Source organism: Ovis aries, chromosome 3 (assembly GCF_016772045.2).
Source record: "Ovis aries strain OAR_USU_Benz2616 breed Rambouillet chromosome 3, ARS-UI_Ramb_v3.0, whole genome shotgun sequence".
In the NCBI taxonomy this organism is placed as follows: Eukaryota; Metazoa; Chordata; class Mammalia; order Artiodactyla; family Bovidae; genus Ovis; species Ovis aries.
Window position 1 is genome coordinate 207,199,796 of NC_056056.1, and position 16,430 is coordinate 207,216,225.

Below are 16,430 nucleotides of genomic sequence, written 5' to 3' on the forward strand. Positions count from 1 at the left end.
CGCTCAGTCGTGTCCGACTCTTTGCGACCCCATGAACTGCAGCACGCCAGGCATCCCTGTGCATCACTAACTCGTGGACTTCACTCAAACTCATGCCCATCGAGTGAGTGGGCTCAGCCATTTCAGCCATTTCATCCTCTGTCGTCCCCTTCTCCTCCTGCCTCAAATCCCTCCCAGCATCAGAGTCTTTTCCAGTGAGTCAACTCTTTGCATGAGGTGCCCAAAGTATTGGAGTTTTAGCTGTAGCATCATTCCTTCCAAAGAACACCCAGGACTGATCTTTAGAATGGACTGGTTGGATCTCCTTGCAGTCCAAGGGACTCTCAAGAGTCTTCTCCAACACCACAGTTCAAAAGCATCAGTTCTTTGGTGCTCAGCTTTCACAGTCCTCACATCCATGCATGACTACTGGAAAAACCATAGCCTTGACTGCTGCTGCTGCTGCTGCTGCTGCTGCTGCTGCTGCTAAGCCGCTTCAGTCGTGTCCGACTCTGTGCGACCCCACAGACGGCAGCCCACCAGGCTCCCCGGTCCCTGGGATTCTCCAGGCAAGAACACTGGAGTGGGTTGCCATTTGCTTCTCCAATGCACGAAAGTGCAGTCGCTCAGTCCTATCCGACTCTTCGTGATCCCATGGACTGCAGCCTACCAGGCTCCTCCGTCCATAGGATTTTCCAGGCGAGTACTGGAGTAGGGTGCCATTGCCTTCTCCGTAGCCTTGACTAGATGGACCTTTGTTGGCAAAGTAATGTCTCTATTTTTGAATATGCTATCTAGTTGGTCATAACTTTCCTTCCAAGGAGTAAGCGACTTTTAATTTCATGGCTACAGTCATCATCTGCAGTGATTTTGGAGCCCCCCCCAAAATGAAGTCTGACACTGTTTCCACTGTTTCCCCATCTATTTCCCATGAAGTGATGAGACCAGATGCCATGATATTAGTTTTCTGAATGTTGAGCTTTAAGCCAACTTTTTCACAGGTATCCAATTTGGGATTACGGACCCGCGGATACCTCTTTTCTCTTGGAAACTACGGTTAAGAAGTGACTCTTGGAAGAAAAAAAATTCGCCAGGCTTCGAGATGGTCCTCGTTCTCCCAGAGCACTGCTGGCACCTCCCGAGAGCAAGATGGCGCTTTCCCTTCTCGCCTTTCGGGGATGGAGATATCCTTAACGTGAATCACGCACTTGGAAGGCATCCTTGCCATTACCCAAAATGGTGATTCCCGCAACCTCACCGTTTCCAGGTTTCAACATGGCTTCCGCAACCAGCGCCAACGGCGGTTAATCTCAGGACGCCTGCCGAACTCTCGAGGAAGTGGCGTCAGCGGAAGTGCGTAAACGGAAGTTGTTTTAGAAGTTAAGTCCCCGGCTCTACGTCCCGCCCCCGCGCTGCCGCCCCGCCCCCCGCGGCCCTGCGAGTAGAGCCAAGATGGCGTCCGAGTTGGAGTACGAGTCTGTACTGTGTGTGAAGCCTGACGTCAGCGTCTACCGGATTCCTCCTCGGGCCTCCAACCGCGGTTACAGGTACTAACTTCGAGTCACTGCGGCACGCGCTCACCCGGTCGGGCTTGACACTTTGTTTCCCAGGTAGCAGGCCGCCCGTCCGTGCCATTGCCGCCTCTGGATTGTTACCTTGCTAGCCTGACCACCTGGGTTTTTGTCACCTTTCCCCCTGCTGTTTCCCCACTCTGGACTGCCGACATCCTTGTTTCCGGCTCTTAAAAAAAAAATTACCATCCTCTACCCTCCCACCGCTCTCCCCCCGGACCCCTCTGGGTTACCCATCTGCTCCCCATTATTCTCCTCCTGTCGTGTCTGCGGCTTGGCCAGTCACCTTTCCTTCGCTCATGCCTGCGTCCTTCAAGTTGTCACCCTTATCGTCCCATCCCTACTTCCCACCCCCCGCACCCCCTATTTCCAATACCTGGTGCGCATTTGTTGGTGATTATTGTGTCTTAGGCCCCTCTCTGGATGAGATAGTTTATCTTTTGTGCCGTTCAGTCTTGCCACCAAATACCACCATCCACCATATACTATAGTATAGGTGATATTATAGTATTTTCAAGCCTTCCTTCCCTCTTAACTTCTCATATAGTTTTTACTTTCAGAGTTAACACAGCGTTTTATCTGGAGGGCTAACTAACCATTTTGTAACCCAATGACTATGAGGGCTTGAGGATGCTGTCTAAAGTTATGGACATGCAGTCCAAAGAATTAACTTGCAACTCACTGGGTTACCTGTTAAAAAATATGAGTGTGAGCCCTGGCAATTTAACAGCTATGTGATTTGATACAAATCTTTTAGCCTCTCCAAGCCTAAGTTTTCTCATCTGTAAAATAGAAAAAAAAAAAAAGAGGATGGGGGAGGGGGTGATAATAAAACCTACTCTAGCTATGTACCTTTAGAAGTTTTTGGAGAGTTAAATGAAATCATAATAAATGTAAAAATAATTAAAAATGAATTTCCTAAAAAGAATTCAGTAAACAGTAAAGCAGTCGATAAATACAGTATTTTGATTTCTCTCTCTGACTCACATCACCAGCATGATTTTCCTCTTGTCATTTGTTACCTCGGCTTAAAAATTACCCTCTCCCTGTGTCTTATGTTGTACTTCCTTATCAGAGGTTTGTTCATCCTGAATCAGTATCTCTGTGCTTGCTGACCTGTGCACTAGATCCTGTGATTACCTAAAAGGTAATCCTAATTTCAGGCTTTCAATCAGACCCCAGCTGACTGTGAATAAGACTCTACATGCTTTTTGATGATAGTCACGGGGCCTAATACCTGTGAGTCAGCTGAGACCTCTTTTCCTTTGGCCAGCCTTCCTTGACCTTTTTGTTCTGGATTAGGTGTGCTCTGCGTCCCTCCATAGTGCTTGTTCTTGACTCTATCACTTGCCTGCCTTCTACGTTCTAATTGGTTGGTTGTTCTCCCAGTTCACCAGACTAGACCATGAACAACTTGAGGTCTTCTTAAACTTAGATCTTTTAAACATTTTCTAGGATCTAGCACAGTTTCCTGCACATAGTGGAGACTCTGTAAATGTTGACTGAAAAGAATTAATAGGTTACACTTAAATTAGCATTGATTAATCTGTTAAATAAGGTAAAATAGCTGATGATCTCTAACTTTAGGTATTAAGACTTCCTAAAAGATATGATACACATTGAAGTGGGTTTCAGTTCTTTTTCAGTCCGACTTTTTGCAGCTCTGTGAACCTGCCAGGCTCATGGAATTCTCTAGGCAAGAATACTGGAGTGGGTTGCAATTCCCTTCTCCAGTGGATCTTCCCTACCCCTGGACTGAACTCGGGTCTCCTGCATTGCAGGCAGATTCTTTACTAACTGAGCCACCAGGGAAGCCTTTTTCTTTTGCTTCACGCTTTTAAAAACACCTTTTACCCATCTGCATTCTCTGTCTTCACTTTTACTTTATCCTTATGTCAGTTAACTGCACTGACCCATCAAAGCAATTTCTTAATTTTCCTCTTTTACCCTTTTCCTTGTCATTCTATGTTTCCCATGCTTATTACTGACATTTTTATCCTACAAGAGGCTTTTTATATCAACCACTGTTAGTGAAGAGAGCAGAATAAATTTGAATCTTGAGTCTCATTTATTTGCTGGGTTATCTCTGGCAAGTCACTTAAATCTTTGAACTTTAGTTTTCTCATCTATAAAGATGGGTGTAATATTATTTACTTTGTGAGATTCTGTCAGTTTTCACAAGAATGGGCATAATAACTCCTGGAACAGGTGCTTGATAAAAATAGTGCTTTTCTGTCTTTGTGTAATCTTTTTTGTTTACCAGAACTCATTTTATATTATGAGCATGATTTATTCTCTAGGTTGCTGTTAAGGGAAAAACTGGACTTTATAGGAGTCAGGAGAAATGCTTTCTTTGAGATGAGAGGGAATAATTGACTTTGATTCACCTGTATAAACTGTTGATTCACCTGTAAAGCTGTCACTTCTTGGACTTTCACTGACCAGACTTATAGAAGGAGAATTTGGGTTGATGGGAAACTTACAAATGATTAGAAAATGGTTCTTAACCTATAAAACCTTTTTTTATTTATCATTACCTTTTTCCTCAACTAAATCAGTACTAACCCTACACTGTGTTTTAGTGTAATGAAAACAATACTGGACTGTAAAGTTAAGGATTGTTACTGTGTTATTGTCCTTTTCTTCTTTAGAGAGAGAGAGTAGTTGTTTCAACCTCCAGCCATCTCAGTGAGCTACCCTGGTGTCTCAGTGGTAAAGAATCCCCCTGCCAGTACAGGAGATGCGAGTTCGATCCCTGGGTTGGAAAGATCCCCTGGAGAAGGAAATGGCAACCCACTCCAGTATTCTTGCTTGGAAAGTCCCATGGACAGAGAAGCCTGTTGGGCTACAGGCTGTGGGGTCCCAAAAGAGTCAGACACGACTGAGTGAATGAACAGCAACAACACAGTAGGCTTTCTTGCCTATTCCATATAGCTGCTGTAAGATTTATTGCCAAGGTAGATGAAAATATGTGAAGTCTGTTTCGAAGACCAGTAAAAACCAAGAGTACCCCTGGCTAAGTCTGGGGAGTTGGAGAGGAGTTAAGGCTCAGGGCTGAGGGAAGCTGTTATGTGAATATCCATTCACTTACTGAGAATTTGTTAAATATTGGCCACCAGACATACAAATAAACCAAGGAACCTGTCCAAAGAACAGTGCATCTGGTAAACTTGTTCCTAGTATTTTCAGTAGCCCAGTCACACTATGTCTACCTCATGACAGAAGAGTGGAGTAAGTAACGACTTACTAAAAAATTTTAATAGACAAGGACTTCTAGAGCATGCTCTGAACTGGATCAGATTCAGGTACTTGGGGGTCTTTGAGACAGGACATCAAGAGAGAAGGGCATGACAAAGATGTATGTTGTAAAATCCTGTTCAGAATTTGTCCTAATTTAAATTTTCATGTCTTCCTGTCTACCGTTTGTTTCAGTTCAGTTCAGTTCAGTTGCTCAGTCGTGTCTGACTCTTTGCGACCCCATGAATCGCAGCACGCCAGGCCTCCCTGTCTATCACCATCTCCTGGAGTTCACTCAGACTCACGTCCATTGAGTCAGTGATGCCATCCAGCCATCTCATCCTCTGTCGTCCCCTCTTCCTCCTGCCCCCAGTCCTTCCCAGCATCAGAGTCTTTTCCAGTGAGTCAGCTCTTCAGCATCATTCCTTCCAAAGACCACCCAGGGCTGATCTCCTTTAGAATGGACTGGTTGGATCTCCTTGCAGTCCAAGGGACTCTCAAGAGTCTTCTCCAACACCACAGCTCAAAAGCATCAATTCTTTGGCGCTCAGCTTTCTTCACAGTCCAACTCTCACATCCATACATGACTACTGGAAAAACCATAGCCTTGACTAGATGGACCTTTGTTGGCAAAGTAATGTCTCTGCTTTTCAATATGCTGTCTAGGTTGCTTACCATCTTGTTTAACATATGTTTACCCAGGTATACTTTATTGTTACCTTCTTAACTGCAGGTGTTAGTCTCTAGGTTCCCAAGGGATGAGTTATTAACTTTTACCTTGCCCTCCCTTTTCCACACTGCTTGCAAAACAGAATCACAAATGCAGTGTTTTGTAAAATTGGTTCATGTTTAAATGTCTTAGATTTCATTCACATTCATCTAGAACACAGATTATAAGTATTCAGTGTTTTGTAATGTTCCCATTTGTATCTCTAACCTCATGTCTTCCTGAAGTCCAGCTTCATCTATGCACGTGTATACTCTGTATCTCCTCTTGAAAATCTGTTAGACATCTCCGACTTAACAGAGCCAATGCTGAACTACTAATCTTTCTTTTCAGAGATGTTCTACCTGTAGTCTTTCTCATCTCAATTATTGGCAACTCCTCTGTTTAGGCTAAAAACCTTGGCGTCATCCTTGACTTCGTCTTTGTTGTCTCTCTTTCTCTTCTACCTTGCATCCATTCATTAGAAAATCCTGCTGCCTTTGCTTTAAATATATCCATCGTCTAGTCACTTCTGCTTCTTTCTCTTCCTAGTCACCATGGTGACTCCCCCAGATTACTACAGTAGTCTCTTAGCTAATCCCCAGCTTTAGCGTTCATATTGCTGCATCTCTGCTCTGTGCAGCAAAGTAATCCTTTTGAAATAAAAGGGAGATCATGTCAGATCTCTGCTTTAATAGCTTCTCCTTCACTCAGACTAAAAGCTAGAGTTCTTACAGTGGCCTGCGAGACCCTCCGTGATCTGTCCCTCAGTTAGTTCTCTCACCTCATCTCTTTCTGTATTCTAATTACAGCGACTTCCTTCCTTGAGGGCAGTATAGCAGGCCTGCTCCCATCTTAGCATCTTTGCACCAGCTGTTTTTCAGATAATCTGCATGGGTAACTCACTTCCTTCACATTTTGCTCACATTTCACCTTGTTAGTCAAGCTTGCCCTGACCACCCTTTTGGAAGCTGCAACCTATTCATTCTCCCACTATCTTCCTGAGCTCCTTTTTCTGCCCTAGCATTTTCTTGTTACCCTCAGAAGGTGCATTTAGCACCTTCTGAGCTATTAATGATTTTACATATTTATTGTTTCTTTTTTATTATCTATCTCCTGTTAGACTGTAAGCTTCCTGACAGCTTTAAACTTTGCTCCCTCTTGTATCCCAAATACTTAGAATAGTGCCTGTGACTTAATACACACTCTGTAAATATTGATTGAATTCAGTGAAATATAATACATTTAGGGATTTGGGAGGCTTCTGTTACCCAGTATATTTCATTTAGTAGGTTTGTTGTTCCCTGATCAGCAAAATACTATTATATAAAGTACTATCCTCAGTATGAAAATAGTGTCATTGTGATAAATTTTTAAATTGCTTTTTTGGGTAATTTTACATATTTTTATTCATACTTATTGGACTTCAGTAGTAACATTTCTTCTATTTACTTTGGACTGTGTGTAACCTGAGGCATCTTTGTAGAGAGAATCATGAATTAGTCTTTTGACTATTTAATAGGCAGAAAGAGTAAGTAATTCAGAACAGGGAAATAGAAATATGGCAAATGATTGTGTGTAGGTTTTTGGTAAATTAAAGACATAGACCCAAGGCCTGAGACTTTCCATTTTTCTATCCTAGGGCATCTGACTGGAAATTAGATCAACCCGATTGGACTGGTCGCCTCCGAATCACTTCAAAAGGGAAGGTTGCTTATATCAAACTCGAGGATAAAGTTTCAGGTGATCCACTGGTGACCCTCTACCATATTAAGGATATTGGTTTGGTGTTCTTTTATAAATATCTTCAGATTGGAGTGGAAATGCTTGCTAATTGAATTTTAGACTTTTTGCTTCCTTTGCTTAAAGAAGTCTTTTTTCTTACGTGTCAGGGGAACTCTTTGCTCAGGCACCGGTAGAACAATATCCTGGTATTGCCGTGGAGACAGTGACTGATTCCAGCCGCTACTTTGTAATCCGGATCCAGGATGGAACTGGTAAGGGGTTGGGGATTTTGAATGAATCGAGATTCGGCAAATAGTTAATGCACATCAACGGAAGTGTGTCCCAGTGCATTTATCTTACTTCAGTTTACTAAAATTTTTCTTCTCTTTGTCCAAAGTTTCCAGTTGCTAGAGGAAAAGGATTAACATGTTATTTGTAATAGTTATAAACACAGATTCAAGAGGTGATTAAAAGTAGACGTAAATAAATCAGAATATATGTCTAATCAAAGAACTGGCAAATACTGCCTGTTCATTGTTGCAAGGTTTTTTGTGGGACTAGTTTACATCATCTGTGTTTATGGCAGGCATCTTTTCTCCAGTCAGAGGCTGGCAGACTTTCTTTTAAAGACACAAGATAATAAACATCTTTGGGCCACATGGTCTCTCGCAGCTACTCAGTTCTGTCACCATGGTGTGAAAGCTGCTGTGGATAATGTGTAGACAAACTGGCATGGCTTTGTTCTAGTGAAATTTTATTTAAAAAAACAAGCTCTGGCAGTATTTGGCCCGTGGGCTGTATGCAGTTTGCCAATCCTGAGAGAATCTTTCACATTCACACAGGTTGTCTAGTTATGGTAACTATTATATTTTCATTGGGTAGCATTTGCCCCAGGCATGCTTCCTATTGGGAGGATTCTTATCCTTTTCACAGGGCGAAGCGCTTTCATTGGCATTGGCTTCTCAGATCGGGGTGATGCCTTTGACTTCAATGTCTCTCTGCAAGATCACTTCAAGTGAGTGAAGCGTGTCCTGAGTTACCAGGTTGAGTGTATGGGGAATGCTGCCCCTCCATTGAGTGGGCATGGTCTCTTACCTCCTGCTTTCTTTACTTGGTTGACTAGGTCTTGTGACTGTGATCGTCCCGTTTGCTGTTTTCTCCCATTATCTTTGTATCTGTTCTATACTTAGAGCTAGAGTATGTTTTTAATCCACTTTACACTGGTTTGGGAAGATGCTGCTGTTTATGCCTCTGGGGAAGTTGCCCGTAGCTCTTAGGGGGCTGAGGAGGGGCATAACAGAAGCAGCAGGGCTTTCTGTGAGAGAGTGGGGAGTTACGTGCCAGAGCTGTCATTCCATGTAACTGACAGGTTTTGTGCCTTTTGCGGTATTTCTTCAGCCCATTTGCTTTTGGCTTAGCTGTGGTGAATAGCACCATGCACACTGGTAGGAAAGGGCAGGTTTTTCTGCCTCAGCACTTTCTGAAGTTGTGGAAAGCCACCCAGTCAGTGAGGGGGGCAACCCAGCCTGCCCCGTCAGGGGTGGCCCTCAATCACGGGGATGGGGATTGGTGGCCAGGTGCCCCCTTGTGGAGGGACATGTTTAATCTGCCATTGTGTATAGTTCCCCAGTGGTATTGAACTCCAGTTGCCCTCTTCCTTGGCTTTTCTTCCTTTCCGTTCTACGTCTGATGTTCCCTTACTCTGCTTTCTGGAATCATGTTGCACATAAGTTAGCCACAGATTGGTGTGTCAAACTCTGCTCTCAGGGAATCGCAGTTAAAATAATGTGCCCTTTTATTGAAGGTGGGTTAAACAGGAATCTGAGATTTCCAAAGAATCTCAGGAAATGGATAGTCGTCCCAAGTTGGATCTGGGCTTCAAGGAAGGACAGACCATCAAGTTGAGTATTGGGGTGAGTATGGTTCCCCTCACCTCTCCTTGTATTTCCATAAGCCTATGACTTCTCTTTCTTTTTCTCACCCTCCTTTTTTTCTTTTGTAGAACATTACAACCAAGAAAGGAGGCGCTTCTAAGCCCAAGACTGCAGGGACTGGGGGCCTCAGCTTACTCCCACCCCCACCTGGAGGCAAAGTCACAGTTCCCCCTCCATCCTCCTCAGTTGCCATCAGCAATCATGTCACTCCACCACCCATACCAAAATCCAGTCATGGAGGTAGTGATGCAGGTAAATCTCTCTAATACTTTTAACTTGGAGAAATCATAGCTTGAGGTTTTATTGGTAATGACCTGTTTGCCAAAGAGAGTGTCAGTGGTTTTGCTATTATAGGCACTTGGCACTGACAAGTTGACTCTGGCAGCCTCCAGCAAGGGATTAAAGCTTTTCCAGTGAGCTGAGAGTCATGGTATCTGGTTGATTTTTTGGCTAAAATTGGGTAGATATTAAAAAGACTGTTTCCTTCATTGGACCTTGGTGAAATGCTAGTAGGCCCAAGAGTCAGATGGACCAAGATTTTAGTCATAGCTGTGTTAGTTTTTATCTGGCTGTGTTTGGTAACATTTAGGTTCTGTGAGTCTCAGTATCTTTACCTGTAAGATGGCGATGTAGAACTTAGCCCAAGACTGAGAATAAAAGGATGTGATGGCACCTAGCTCAGTACTTGGCATGTAGTTATCATTCAGTGAATGTTATTTCTCAGTCCTTTGCATTTCTTCACAGGGCAGTTGAGAGGAAATTAGACAACATCTGGATTTATGAGTACATTTTTGTTCTTCCTTACTGTCTGGTGGGAAACAAAAAGAAATAAAGTCATTTTCGTTTAAAAGATGAGATATTGGAATTTGAAAAGGAATTTTCCTCAGATTAGAGAACCTAGTGTTAGAATCTGAGAGTTATAACTTATATCATTAGTTATAGCTTAATATTATTTGTTTAAAATTATATCATTAATCAATTATAAGTGATTGCTTATAGGAACAGACTTTCTCTTTCTGAAATTTTTGAGGTAAAAGTGGTTCTAGGCTACTTCTTTTGCTAAGTGTTGCCAGAAGGCACTGAGGATAATATCTGAGATTTATTTATTTTTATTTTTTAAAACTAAACCTTTTGTTTTGAGATAATTCTAGTTTCACATGCAACTGTAAAAAATAAGAAATCCCATGTACTCTTTATCCAGTTAACCTCAGTGGTAACATTTTGCAGAATTGACAGTGAGACTGTCTACCGATCTTCCTTAGATTTCTTCTTGGTTAGTTATTCTAATTTGTGTGTGCAGTTGACCCTTGGACAATGCACAGCTTTTGTGCACTGACCTCTTGCCTATCCCTGTCCCATGCAGTAGAAAATCTGTGTATAATTTCACAGTCAACTCTCCATATCTGTGGTTCCACATCTGTAGATTAAATTAACTATGGATCATATAGTACTGTACTGAGTGTTTATTGAAAAAAGTCCATGCATAAGTGTACCCATGCGGTTCAAACCCACATTGTTCAAGGGTCAGCTCTAGTTCTGTGCAGTTTTATCAGCTGTAGGTTCCTGGATCCACCACCAGGCTCAGGACACCAAACAGTTCCACCAGGACAAGGATCCCTGTGTCCCTCATTTTTAAAACCGCACCTTCCTCCCTCTTCACCCCCACCCCTGTTCCTAACCCTCGGCAATCAGTCACTAATCTGTCCTCCATCTCTTAATTTTGTCACTTCAGGGATGTTAATGGAATCATGCAGTATAGAACCTTTGGGATTGACTTTTGCCACTCAGCATGATTCCCTTGAGATTCATCAGATTGTTTTGATATATATCAGTAGTCTGTTTATTGCTGAATAGTAGTCCATCATATGGATGTACCACAGTATGTTTCACCCACAGAAGAACATTTGGGTTGACTGCATTTTTGGCTATTACAGGTAAAGTTGCCATGAACTTTTGTGTAGGTTTTTGTGTGAATATAAGCTTATGTTTCCCTGTTTCTGTTTCTTCTCTTACTTGTACTCAGGTATCCTTCTAGATTTGGATTCTCCTGCTCCTATCACGACACCAGCACCAGCTCCAGTTTCTGCAAGCAATGACTTGTGGGGAGACTTTAGCACTGCATCCAGGTATTAGTGTAGGGAGACCACCATCCTCTCAACTGGGCCATCAGTGATGTGTGCCAGTCTAATGATATCTCTGATCTGGGAAAGCAGGGCATCTGTAGGTCATACCTGGTGTTTGGCAGGAATTCTAGGTAAGGAGTGCAGGAGTGCTGGGATGGTGGCATAAGATCACTATGGGATGGAGCTTGGGCTTCCCTGGTGGCTCAGTGGTAAAGAATTTGCTTGCAGTGCTGAAGACACAGAAGACATGCATTCGATCCCTGGGTTGGGAAGATCCTCTGGAGAAGGGAATGACAATCTACTCCAGTATTCTTGCCTGGAGAATCCCATGGACAGAGGAGCCTGGTTGGCTACAGTCCATGGGGTCACAAATGGTTGGAAATGACTGAAGCTACTTAGCATGCATGCAGGCAGGCAGGATGGAACTTGAGTAGCCTGGTGCAGGGCTTGGTGAGCAGAATTGCTCTGAAGTACAGTTTCAGGAATTCTGGGCAGAGATTTCTTGGAAACTGTTAAGAATGGAGTCCCTATCCTAATATGCTTCTGGCTGTCTCTGTTCTCCTCTCTTGCAGCTCTGTTCCAAACCAGGCACCACAGCCATCCAATTGGGTCCAGTTCTGAAAAGCACTGGCAGGATGTTCAAGAGAGACGTGAAGAATAACAATGACTTTGAGGGCACCAATCTGAGAGGGGGGTCTCGGAGCCGCTTCCCTCCCCAGAACCAAAATCCTGGACAGTCGTTCTCATAGCTTCTCCATTGCATTCAGGCTGGTGGTGTCACCGCCCCCCGTGCTGTTCCTTGGAGTGCAGCCCAGAAAGTACTTCCTGGCTCCTGTTCCCTGTCAAGGCAGGGAAGTAGTGGGTCTCAGTGATGCTCATGGCTGGCTCTACAGGGCTCAAAAGGCCAGGGTCTCAGAGGGGAAGTAGTCCCTACCATCTCTAAAAGCTTTTCCCATCTTTAAATTTGTATTTCAGAATCATCTCAAGACCCTGGCGTGCCTCTTTGTGAAGCCCTTTCTAGCAATTTCAGGGGAGACAAAAACCTTGGAACTTCTTTTCCATTATCCGAAGACTCTAAAAATGGACAGACTGACCTCAGTGTTTACAGATTCAGAATTTTGATAGGGGGTAGGTGTGAAGAAAGACCTGCATCCTGGGTCTCTGCTGTGTACCCTCCCCCAGGCTTGTCCTGTTGAGTGAACATCCATTGTGGGTGCAGCCCCCTTACCCTCTAGCGCGTTTACACGTTCCTTCCTGTGATGAGAGGGTTGTGTTGGTGGCGCTTCCACTCTTGTGTCTCGAACAGTACAGCATCTTTGATCAGTGGTTGTCTTTTGGATGAAGGAGGCTCAAGGGGCTGTGTTTTCCTAGTTATATTCTAGAGAAGCAGTCACTTTCTTGCAGCTCCATCTTGCTGCTGCCTCTGAAGCCCGGCGTTACTTTGTAATGGCCCCATTATTTGACTGAAAGATTAAAGGGTTTGGGGTTTTTAACCTCATTTGTAGAGTAGAGAGGTTGAATGCACTTAACAGTTGATCAGTACCCACATTGCCTTGCTGCCTGGGTATCTGGCCCCTTTTCATAAACACTTTGTGAATCCACCAGCTCTTCAGCAGAAAGCTGCTATATTACATGTGTTGTCATTGATGAAGGAAGCTGGAGAGCCATGGCTTTAGCTGTGATAGATTTTGCCCAGATGAGGGCTGTGATTCTTGTCACCAGGGGTATGTCAGAAGCAAGTAGCTCCCCTGCCACTTTCCCTCTGTCCACCCACCATTCCTTTTACAACGCTGTGAAGGGGTCCCGCTCTTCGGTGAACGGGCTCCAGCCATCTGATTTGTCAAGGGGCGATTTTGAGAGTGAATGTGAGGATCTCACCTCTTCCCTTAGTACCTGTTTGGATATTACTGGCTGAAGGGAGTCCTTACGTTTAGTTTTTAAATAGATTCTCTCTCTTAGATTTCCTTCCTGACTCTTTTAGCTTTGGGTCCATTTTGTTTTCATTGCTTCCCGTTCCAGGCAGCTCTATTCTTACAGAGCCATGGCAGGACATTTAAAAATTCCAATAGAAAACACTAGAAGGAAAGTCTATAGAATCACTAGTGACTAATAACTACTGGGAACCTATTTTCTCAATCTTCCTGTATGTTGTGTTCTTTGTATTCTCAAGATGATAATATATTATGTATTTGAATTGCTGAAAAATTGAAAATGATGTTTAAGATATATGTATATAAAGCATATGTATGCTGTATTGGTGCAATAATGGTAATTAAAAGTACGGAAAACGGTAGTGTCTCTTTTGTCTTTTCATTTGCTTGTTTTTTTAATTTAAGTGACCCAATATAGGTGGGCCAATAGGTAATAAAAGGATACTTTATTAACTCTTTTTCAAGAGATGGAGCCTTTAAGAGGTGAAGGCTCGACTTCTGTCCTCATGGCTCTCAACCCACAGAGGCTCGTTGTAGAGACTGTTTTTATTATTTGCTGGTACAGTTAATTTCATTTGCTTCAAGTTATCTTCGTGTTCTAGGCCACCTTTCATATTCCAGAACTATGATTGGCAAGAATAAAGGGAATCAATGCTTGAGATAGAACTAAAGTGAGAGTCACAGACTTTGGAAGCCAGGATTTTGGAGTTGTCATTTAGTGATTGTCACAGGAGATGAATCAGAATGATATCGGTGCTTCTTTTGTCTCTTTTTCAATTTAACTCATAATGGGACTTCCCTGGTCGTCCAGTGGTTTAAGATTCCATGCTTTCAATGAAAGGGGTACAGGTTCTCCAGGGGATCTTCCCAACCCAGGGATGGAACCCAGGTCTCCCGCGTTGCATGCCCATTCTTTACCAGCTGAGCCGCAAGGGAAGCCCAAGAATACTGGAGTGGGTAGCATATCCCTGCTCCAGTGGATCTTCCTGACCCAGAAATTGAACTGGGGTTCAGTTCTCTGCCTTCAATGCAGGAGACGCAGTTTCGATCCCTGGGTTGGGAAGATCCTCTGGAGGAGGGCATGGCAACTGACTCCAGTATTCTTGCCTGGAGAATTCCTAAGGACAGAGGAGCCTGGCGGGCTATAGTCCATAAGGTCACAAAGAGTTGGACACGACTGAAGTGAGAGCATGCACATCATGGATAGAAAAACATTTATCCTGAACTTCAAGGCGGTTATGGGGCAGAAAATGGACCATCCTTTTTCCAGCTCAACCCCCCTCAGACACTGACATCTGCCTTCAGGATTGTCTGGTGAGCTTTTCTTACCGCTCACTTCCTCCATTCTGATAACCTAGATTGTCTGCTTCTAGCTGCCTCAGCTCCGTTCAGCTTCCATGCTGCCACCAGAACACCAGGGCTGAAACCAAGCTCTGCTCATGCCCCTGCCTCCCCTACTCATTGATTGCCTTTAACGATTTTCCTTCACTTCCAGATTAATGTCCAAAGTACCGCTTCATCCTCAGCTCTCAGGTTTCCCTTGCACTCAGTCAGCTTCAGCACACTGATTCTTCATATGCTATCAGCACCAGGGGCATCGCATACTTACAGTCCCCTCTGCCCAGAATTACTTCCCATCTCCACCTGCTTGGTGAAACACCCTTCCTGTACTGGAAGGATGGCTCAAGTGCTGCTCATGGAATGTTACTTATCCTCTCAGTCTGAAAGAAGATCTTCCTTGTTTTGGGGAGTTGCTATTGAAATTCTCTTAACTAGTTTGTAAGCTCTTGGGTATAAGGATTATGTCTTCATTTTTATCTACTCAGTACTTTGCATATGCCTTTCAAGGTAGTAGATACTCATTAAATACTCAATGGTGATTTTAGAGAAGTGTGACTAGGAATCAGTAAGTTGGGCTTTTTTTATGATTCACTCTCACTTTGGCTGTTACTAGCTACATGCCCTTAAGTGTTCCTTGAATGCTTTGTCATAGTTGCAGAAAGTCTCATTTGTATACTCCAGAGTCAATTAATGTTAGGGCCCAAGAAAGTAGTGTTGAAGATGAGTTTTCCTTTAGTGCATAGACTCCATGGCCTGGGAAAAGGAAATCTGGATATCATGTAGCCCAGGGCTGATGAATTTGGTGGCTTACTGTCTCAGTTATCACAGCTGGCTAAGATTACATTGCACTTCAGTTATGTTTGTCTCAATTATCACAACTGGCTAAGGTTACATTATACTTCAGTTATGTTTAGCTTTTTCTCTAGCTTTTAAGAAAAATCATTTCTGTTATTGCTTTTTAACCATACATAAGGAAAATACATATGGCTTGTGACTAGAACTCATGAGCTCCCCATCAATTACATATTCTCTTGAGAAAGAAAGGAAATAGAAAGGACTTCTTTGGTGATCCAGTGGTTAAGAATCTGCCTGCCAATGCAGGAGACGTGGGTTAAATCCTTGGTCTGGGAAGACCCGCACATGTCACTGGGCCACTAAGTCCATGCACCACAACTACTGAGCCCATGCTCTGCAACAAAGAAGCCACCACAATGAGAAGCCTGTTCACCCCAACTGGAGAGTATTCCCTACTCAGCTGCGACCAGAGAAAGCCTGTGTGCAGGAATGAAAACCCAGCATAGCCAAAAATAAGTAAATAACACACATATATAAAAGAAATAGGAAGAGAGTTACATTTACTTGCAAGTCCCTCAAGTCTGGTAGAGTTTTCATAGCAACCATCGTTGAAATCATGTGGAGTGGCACTTATTTCAGAATGAGAATTGTTATTTTCAGTCCCTTTTGGAAAATTATCAAGATATGGGGGTGATACGTTCTTTTTTAAAAAGCCCTAGTATACTAAAGACTGTTTTTTTTGAAATATAGTTGATTCACCATATTGTGTTAGTTTCAGGTGTACGACAAAGAGAATCAGTTATACATATACATATATCTACTCTGTTAGATTCTTTCCCCATGTAGGTCATTACAGAGTATTGAGTCAAGTTCCTTGTGCTCTACGGTAGGTCCTTATTATCTATTTTATATTTAGTAGTGTGTATATGTTTATCCCTCCCTCCCTTCCCCCCCTTATCATAAGTTTTGTTTGCTTTTTAATTTTTTTTCTTACGTGTGTTCTTCCATGGCAACTCTTATAGGAAAAAAAGTCATTGAAGCAATTTCTGTAAATGCTTTATCTGGCTGCATAGCAGCATGGGACCACT

At 43.1% G+C, this 16,430-nt stretch overlaps 1 protein-coding gene across 1 annotated transcript; it reads left to right on the top strand.

The window, feature by feature from the left end:
- The first annotated feature begins 1,418 nt into the window (after nt 1–1,418).
- On the top strand, nt 1,419–13,566 carry NECAP1 (NECAP endocytosis associated 1). The gene is made up of 8 exons (XM_004006895.5): nt 1,419–1,526; nt 7,136–7,236; nt 7,386–7,490; nt 8,152–8,233; nt 9,023–9,131; nt 9,221–9,404; nt 11,176–11,278; nt 11,848–13,566. The coding sequence occupies exons 1-8, from the start codon at nt 1,432–1,434 to the stop codon at nt 11,894–11,896; spliced, it is 828 nt and encodes a 275-aa protein (XP_004006944.2). The 5' UTR covers nt 1,419–1,431; the 3' UTR covers nt 11,897–13,566.
- The last annotated feature ends 2,864 nt before the right edge of the window (nt 13,567–16,430 follow it).

Coding starts and splice junctions, on each gene's coding strand:
- NECAP1 (XM_004006895.5), top strand. CDS start 1,432: ATGGCGTCCGAGTTGGAGTACGAGTCTGTACTGTGTGTGAAGCCTGAC. Junction 1,527..7,135: donor GCCTCCAACCGCGGTTACAG/GTACTAACTTCG, acceptor TTTCTATCCTAG/GGCATCTGACTGGAAATTAG. Junction 7,237..7,385: donor ACTCGAGGATAAAGTTTCAG/GTGATCCACTGG, acceptor CTTACGTGTCAG/GGGAACTCTTTGCTCAGGCA.